Source organism: Neurospora hispaniola (assembly GCF_033458365.1).
Source record: "Neurospora hispaniola strain FGSC 10403 chromosome Unknown B0T23scaffold_2, whole genome shotgun sequence".
NCBI lineage: Eukaryota > Fungi > Ascomycota > Sordariomycetes > Sordariales > Sordariaceae > Neurospora > Neurospora hispaniola.
In genome coordinates, this window is record NW_026944407.1 from 1,710,947 (window position 1) to 1,719,060 (window position 8,114).

Consider the following 8,114-nt stretch of genomic DNA (forward strand, 5'->3'; position numbering starts at 1 on the left):
ATGGGACTCTAGCCGATGTGATGTTTTTTTTTTTTTTTTTTTTTTTTTTTTTTTTTTTCGAATTGTTGTAATCCCTATCACAGTCTTTCCATCTCGGCGAGCGGGAGCGGACTGTTTTACCTAACCTGTTGGTTGGTCTCATCTATTTTGTCTCGGACGAGGGTGGCCCCTTCTAGTGTAGACATGGTATTCTGGTCGGAGGAGCAAAAAAAAAAAAAAAAAAAAAAAAAAAAAAAAAGGAAAAAAAAGGGTAGTTATTGGAGGCCCGTATTCAACTCCAGGTAGCGCCTGTGGCTATGAGCGGTTTGTGTCATCTCGACTGACTGGCGGGACTGAACATCGACTCAAGTATCGTGCCCGCCCCTCGTGGGTCCGGTTAGGCTCAACAGCTGCGGTCTAGACAGGAGTCTGTCTGGTCTCTTGAATGGTAGGTAGCATGGCATATGGCATGGCAGCATGGATAATAGTCTGATGTAGTGTAGTAATGCGTGGTATGCGCCCGATGATGAAAGAAATGATGAAACCGAGAGGGACGAGCGAGAAAAAAAGGAACACACCACACACCCTCCACCCGACTAGGTCCCGGTCACTCCCAGTCCCGGTAATAAAATAAGAACAAAACCCCTCCATGCCCCGTCGCCCTTTCCATCCTGTTTTCCCCCACCTTACCAAGCACCACTGCACACAGTCAATCTGCCTTCTGCGCGACCAGCATCTGATTGAGAAGTGTCCTTTGTCGGCATCGTCCGCCCTTTTCACTACATTATAACGAAACCCCGTCCAGTCTCCAGGATCATCCTTCTGTTCACGTGCGGACCTGACAACTGCGTCACTTCCTTTTGCAAATTATTCCTTGGTTCGGTCGTGCAGCCACTGTGACCTCAATTCCAGCCAATAGTAGCGCCCGCTTGCCCCGAGTCAAGCCTTCCTGTTGACTGCTGAGGTACCCTTCTACCGCCCACGCATTCCTCCTCCATCGTCATTGACTTCCGACAGACGGTTAATATCTTCTCGACACCAGCGCGCGTGTCTGCGATCGTCATTTTCAACTCTTTCCATTCCCGGAAACCATTTACAGCCCAGAGACAGCAACGTCCTGTCTTCCACCTCCAAGCCGCGCTCACCCTACCATAGCACCTCCGTGCTCATCTCTCCACATCGCCCTTTGCAAATCGGCACATTGATCCCGCCCAACACTGCCCGACCCCGCAGACGACCGCCTGCACGGAAATCCGCAGGACACCACTCGAGACACTCAACAGTCCTTCACTGCGCATTCTCGGCAACCTATTGATATTGTGACGACGCATAGTCCCAATTGCGAATAACAGTCCACCTAATTTCACTAGCTCTGCTCAACACCAGCTCAGCACCAAGGCGAGGATCCAGGTGCATCCTCCCACCGCTGTTCACCAGCCAACTCTCACAAACCTCAACCAAATCGCCATCTCATCAAGAAGCCCAAATAATATCCGACAAAATGTCGACAATACAACAGTTGAAGAACTTCATCCGACACGGTATGTCTGCCTGAGATGCTTGCTTGCACCTGCCCGCGCGCAGTGCCTCTCACCTACCGTCTCCTCAAGCCCACTCCTCCCTTCCCGATGGCAAGGAGTCACAAGCTAATATCGGCCTTGATCAAACAGGAAAGCAAGCCCGCACTGCAAACCCTGAAGAGCCGGCGCGGACAAAACAGGCCGACCACTCTGCCACACAACATCACCACCAGCCCACAAAGATGGCGGCCCCTGTCTCAGAACCCAACCTGGGAGGCTCTCCGCCACGCAACCACCAAGCGCCCGTTCAAGATGCCTACTCGAACACGCAAGTTGACGGCCACAACCGTGTCGCGCAGGCTGGCCATGCCGCTGCCCATTATGCCGAGGCCGACCAAAACCTAGCACACAAGACCAAGTCAAAGACCAAGGTTCCCGACGAGAATATTGTCAGGCTTGTTGCGGAAGAAAACGCAAGCAAGAGCAAGTTTCCCAGGTACCCCGGCCTTGAGCGATGGGAGCTCGTCGAGAAGATGGGCGACGGTGCCTTCAGCAACGTTTACCGCGCACGGGATTTGGAGGGCAACGCGGGCGAAGTAGCCATCAAAGTTGTTCGCAAGTTTGAGATGAATAACATGCAGGTACGTGACAGCACACCGGGGATGCCCTCTTCTTCATATTCGCCATCCTCGTTTCCTTTCGTCTTTGCCGTTTTATAAGGTTTCAATACCAACCTCCAGGGCTCACTATAGAGCAACAAACATCTCCATCCGGACTTCAAGCCAAAGGCACCAAAGGCTGCAGAGGTGCGAGAAATTTCTCTTTTGTCTATTTCCATTGCTGGTCGTCAATGTACTCTCCTCTCCTCATATGTCTCGACTGCTTTGTTATTGACGACCTGTCCCTATCCCGATCAAGCAATGGGGTAGGGACGTGCCCGCCTACTCATGTTCTGATGAGTTAACAATGACTGTGAACAGCGAGCCAATATCTTGAAAGAGGTGCAAATCATGCGCCAGCTTGACCATCCCAATATCATCAAGCTTGTCGACTTCGCCGAGTCTCGCCAATACTACTACATCATTCTTGAACTGGCACCTGGCGGCGAGCTGTTCCACCAGATTGTGCGTCTGACGTACTTTAGTGAGGATCTCTCCAGGCACGTTATCACACAGGTTGCAAAGGCTCTGGAGTATCTGCACGAGGAGAAGGGTGTAGTCCATCGGTAAGTTGACCCACATCATCGTGCCAATCGTTAGTGAATCTCTGCTCACTCCTTGAACAGTGACATCAAGCCTGAAAACATCCTCTTCAGCCCCATTCCATTTATCCCCTCGAAGCACCCGAAACCCAAGCAGCCAGGTGATGAGGACAAAGTTGACGAGGGCGAGTTCATCAAAGGCGTAGGTTCTGGTGGGATTGGTCAGATCAAGATAGCCGATTTCGGCTTATCCAAGATCGTCTGGGACAAACAAACCATGACTCCCTGCGGCACTGTCGGGTATACAGCACCCGAGATCGTCAAGGATGAGCGGTACTCCAAGGCCGTCGACATGTGGGCGCTGGGTTGCGTTCTCTACACTCTTCTTTGCGGCTTCCCACCTTTCTACGATGAGAGCATTGAGGTCTTGACGGAGAAGGTTGCCAAGGGCCAGTATACCTTCCTTTCGCCATGGTGGGACGATATCAGCAAATCCGCCCAGGATCTTATCTCGCATCTTCTGTGCGTCGATCCCGAGAAGCGCTACACGATCACAGAGTTCCTCGCGCATCCTTGGATTGCCGGCTCGGGTCCTACGCCAAGAGACGAGCGGAAGAACCCAGACGGTGTGCTGCGGGCCTTCGATGCATCCAAGATTGTGGATGGAGACAGACGTTATGACTTCCGTTCTCCAGGTGCTGTCAATTTGCGCGAAGTGTTTGATGTTGGCTATGCCGTCCATCGCCAAGAGGAAGAAGGCAAGAGACGTCATAACCTTGGAGCCAAGGCGGGCGTGTCTCGTCTGGTAGGCCTCGACGAGAACTCCGACGAGGGAGAGGATGTTGCTATGCATGATGTCGTGAATGGCAAGCAATACCATACATCTCTTGAGCAAAGCATGCGCAATGCCCAAATCAGGGATCAACAACAGGAGCAACGCGGTAGGGACCGCGAGAGGAAGGCTCACCCACCCCCAGCGGCCGCTGAACAAAGGGGCTATGGTCAACACTCCGCAGCTGTCACGGCTGCCGCCAGACAACAGGTTCGCGAACGCAATCGACAAAAGGGTGCATTTGAGCTCAATCTGGATGGCGCCACTTTGCTCGGACGGCGAGGAGTTAAACCGTCTGCTGCTCGAGTTGCATAGGGTGACAACCCAGAGGCGACAAAGCCTGACGAGAAGCATGTCCAAAAGACATGTGACGATGTTTTGCTTGCGAGTGAGGCGAGGTCTAAGCTGCAGTTCAACGATACGTAGGAGCAAGGGAACGTCGAAAGGATATTCAATTCTGTTGTGCATTTCCAGGAGGAGGATGTTGGCCGACGGAGAGCCGGCAATAGCGTTGGGCATTTCTCAACATTTCCATTCTTCTCAACCCCCCGTTTAGCATTTTTTAACGTTTTTGAAGCGTACCATCATGTCGTTTTTCTTGTTGTTCATGAGACTAACAGGTTTGGCCGTCGATATGGGGGATTTTTGGTCATCCCATCTCATAGCGCTACATTACGGTGTTGGAGGCCAATTGATAGGTTTTGTTTATTTTTAAGATTACGATGCTTCACTGAGCCCATGCATGTCTTACCACCAGCTTCTAACTGTGCGTTAGTGCCGAGAAATGCAGCTGATGCTATTCACGGGATCGTGGTGCCGTTGCATAGAGAGCGCGCAAGGGAGAGGTCGCCAGGAAAAAGAAAAACGAGATCGCCAGAGTTTTCGAACTGCGGCTGTAGCTGGGCTCCCTGCCCCGCGAATTGAACGGCCCCGCAAGACCGGTTTCTCGACCCTGGCAGGCACCAAGATGATAGAGATGCACGAGAATGAGCCACGATCTTCTTTCTCTATCGTTTCTATAGTCAAGGGATCTGAAAGTGCCAACTCGTCGTTACCATGGTCAACTATCTTGAAAGTAGAAAGAAGTTCAACTTCCTTTTACAATCACGTTTTCCGAGTTGCTGAGGTCTCTAGAGAGATTTGGTGATTGAGTTCTCGCTAATGCTGACACGGAGGGGGTAGAACCTTTGACTTTGCTTATAAAGAGACCAGAGGAAGAAGAAGCAAGCTATCACCAGAGATTTGACCGAGATTGAAAATTCTTGAATCTTGTAGCTTTGATGGACGAACTCTTCCTTGGGGTTCTCTTCTAGTAGCGGCCGGTCCGCCAAGCTATTATTGGATGTCTGACTTGGGCACTTGGCATACGAAAATAGGTATTCCAAGTCAGTCTGATAATCATTCTTACACTAATCAGAAGATGAACTAGACCAAGTTTGAGTCGAGCTTGAGAACTAGTGTATGCATAACGAGCTCCTGTCTTGGTCGCGCCCAATTCAAGCAGTCAAGGCAGGATTGACTTGCTCTGAAAGAGCGAAGTCCATAACATCTGAAGTCAGTGTAGACTTGCCGTTCCGCAGATAGCTACTCACAGTTACCTATGAAGCTAGGAAGGAGTTGGATTCTGAAAGTGTATTGTATGGGAGAAATATTCGCTCTCTTTCTTTCTTTCTTTCCTTTTTTCCCCCCCCCTTTTTTTTTCCCCTTTTTTTCCCCTTTTTTTTCCTTATTTTTTTCCTTATTTTTTTCCTTATTTTTTTCCTTATTTTTTCCTTATTTTTTCCCTTTTTTTCCCTTTTTTTTCCTCCTTTTTTGTGGTTTTTTTTTTTCTCTCTCAAAACGCAGTCTCAGCCTGTGTGCTTGCACCGTGGAACACCACAACGTGGAGCGTGGCTGCGCTAGTTGATGCTTGTATATAACCCTACCTTGACCTACCCCTGGCCCCCTTCCCCAACGGGTAGGGATGAGACAGCTGCATGTTTTGTCTCTCTCCAACCGACTTTTCGGGTCACCAAGCCGTTGTGATTTGTGGGATGAGACAGTTGCATGTTTTGACTCTCTCCAACCGAACTTTTGGGTCCCCAAATTATCGTGGTTTGGTGTCCAGACCATACCATACTCCCTTTATCGTTTCCTTGCTCACGATTCCGTTTGGATAACAAAATCTAGGGAACTTGCCTTTCCAAGCACGGAATCAAGAACACGATGAGACACTCAGACTTGACATTCCCCCTTTTGGCTTGCCAGGGATTTTGGCCTGTATCAAGGGACACATGTATGCATCTCATTGTTCTCAAGAGACTGAACACTGAACGTCCGTGATGCGAACTTGAGAAAACAAAGCCATTATTTCCTTCCAACACTGTCTAGGCGAGAAAATCTCCGAAGTCAACCACCCTCAAATTTCGACGCCTGGCACTAATGTACGTCCTGCATTCAGAGATTAGTGTACACTATGGTTGACCAGACAAACCGTGAGCTTTCAAGACATACCGCCAGTTGCTCGGCTGCGAACCCCCCAAAAAAAGAAAGAGAGAAAAAAAGAAAAAAAGAAAGAAAGAAAGGGGAGACTGTTTTGATACCCTAAGCGAAGGGCGAGATCTGGATCATGGAGAAGAAGCAAAGCGTGATAGCCTCAACAACATCGCACCGAGCGAAAACTTTCATCGCCTGGCGACCCTTCAAAAGTCTATATAACACTAGATGAGCAGCCCATCATCGACATGACTTTTACTCCTCATCACTCTCAACCTCTTCTCTTCCTTCACTACCTTCACTCTACAAAAGACACTCAACAGCAACAAAACACTCCTTTGATTTCATTTCAAAATGGCTTTGAACCTCATTCCCCGCCTTCCCTCCCTCTCCGTCCTCGCGGCAGCCGACAACGTCTGCCGCATCGATCTCACCGTTCTCTTCCCCGACTGCGCCTCCATCGAGATCGGCGTCCCCCCCAACCAGCCTCACTCGGTTGACGTTCAGCCTTCCACCATCTATGTAACCGTCTCTGGTCCTACTGTCACTGTTCCTCCTCATGGTGACCATACTCATGGTCCTGGAGCCGGCGGTTCTGTTGGTCCTGGTGGATCTGCTCAGTGGCCTGTCACTACCACTTGCGATGAGGAAGGACTCGTGACGGCTATGCCTATCCCTACTGGACCTCCTTCTGGACCTGGTGGTCCTGGCAGTGGTGGTCCCGGAAACGGTGGTCCCGGCTCCGGTAACAATGGACCGGGCAATGGCAACAACGGTCCCGGCTCCGGTAACAATGGACCGGGCACTGGCAACAACGGTCCCGGCTCCGGTAACAATGGACCGGGCACTGGCAACAACGGTCCCGGCTCCGGTAACAATGGACCGGGCACTGGCAACAACGGTCCCGGCTCCGGTAACAATGGACCGGGCAACGGCAATAACGGTCCCGGCTCCGGTAACAATGGACCGGGCAACGGCAATAACAACCCCAGCCCCTCCTCCACCACCACCCTCACCACCCGCACTACCCTCACCACCGCCATCCGGACTTCTCTCCCCACACCCACCACCACCTCCTGCCCTCTCCCCCCTTTCCTCTCCATCTCCACCACCCTCGCCGACTTGCTTGACCTCGACCTCAAGCTCTACCTCGACCTCTCCTCCCTCACCTCCGGCGTCTCCTCTCTGTTGGATTCCGTCAGCAACCTGCTAGGAGCCGACAATCGCCCTGCTTCTCCTTCCAACCTGCCCACCACGCAAGTCTCTCGCTTCCGCACTTTGCCCTGCGGTACCTCGCTTGGTTCGCTTCCCGGTGGTAACAGCACTACCATCCCTATCAACAACACTGACGGACCTGATGGTGGCAATGGCAACGGCAACGGCAACGGCGATGGCGACAACTCCGGCAGCTCCGCAATCGAGGAGTGCATCCAGCGCTGCGAAAAGGATGCTATCCGCGCTAGTCTCGAGCTGTTGACGCTGAGGGATTGCTTGGGCGTTACTGTCGATCGCACGACTACCGTGGACAACTGCTTGTGGTTTGTCGGTCCCAGGGGTGAGAAGTTGCCCGTTTTGGACTTGGGGGTTGTGGTCGATCTGACTGGGCTTCTTGGCGAGGGTGTGGAGAGTGCGGTCAGGGATGATTGAGGAGGTTGTTGATGCCGAGCGTTGAAACTGCTGCTCCTGTGGTTGGTCCCATCGTTGGCGATGCCGCTGGTCCGCTGCGGACGCTGCCCGCTCAGGAAGTGATTGATCAGCAGATCAGATGACGAGCTTTGGTGAGCTCTGGATTTGGGAATTGTATCTGGAGGATGTACTTGTACTTACAAGTAACATACACGGTGGTCCCCAAAAGCGACACATTTCTCTTTTGTTTTGTTTCTTTTATTTGTCACTTCTTTTCTTTTCGCATTCGTTGGGACACTTATCAGAGGGTTCGCGGTCATACACTCTGACTTTGGGAGAGGACTGCCGTCGAAAAGTGGCAGATCTGGCACCCTTGAGGAGACATTTACATAATATCTTGGTAGCTTACTTATAATTACTTGTTGCTTTGCACTTTCAACTTCATCAAGTCTCATCATCCGGAACAATATATTCAAGCAAC

At 51.3% G+C, this 8,114-nt stretch overlaps 2 protein-coding genes across 2 annotated transcripts; both read left to right on the forward strand.

The window, feature by feature from the left end:
- Positions 1-1,480: 1,480 nt before the first annotated feature.
- Positions 1,481-3,847, forward strand: B0T23DRAFT_310472 (kinase-like domain-containing protein; the record flags this gene model as incomplete). Its single annotated transcript, XM_062834587.1, has 5 exons — positions 1,481-1,520; positions 1,650-2,140; positions 2,252-2,305; positions 2,480-2,724; positions 2,785-3,847. The coding sequence occupies 5 exons, from the start codon at positions 1,481-1,483 to the stop codon at positions 3,845-3,847; spliced, it is 1,893 nt and encodes a 630-aa protein (XP_062695343.1).
- A 2,204-nt stretch (positions 3,848-6,051) lies between these two features.
- On the forward strand, positions 6,052-7,742 carry B0T23DRAFT_74509 (uncharacterized protein). Its single transcript, XM_062841730.1, has one exon. It carries the CDS (start codon positions 6,362-6,364, stop codon positions 7,652-7,654), a length of 1,293 nt encoding a protein of 430 aa, XP_062695344.1. The 5' UTR covers positions 6,052-6,361; the 3' UTR covers positions 7,655-7,742.
- The last annotated feature ends 372 nt before the right edge of the window (positions 7,743-8,114 follow it).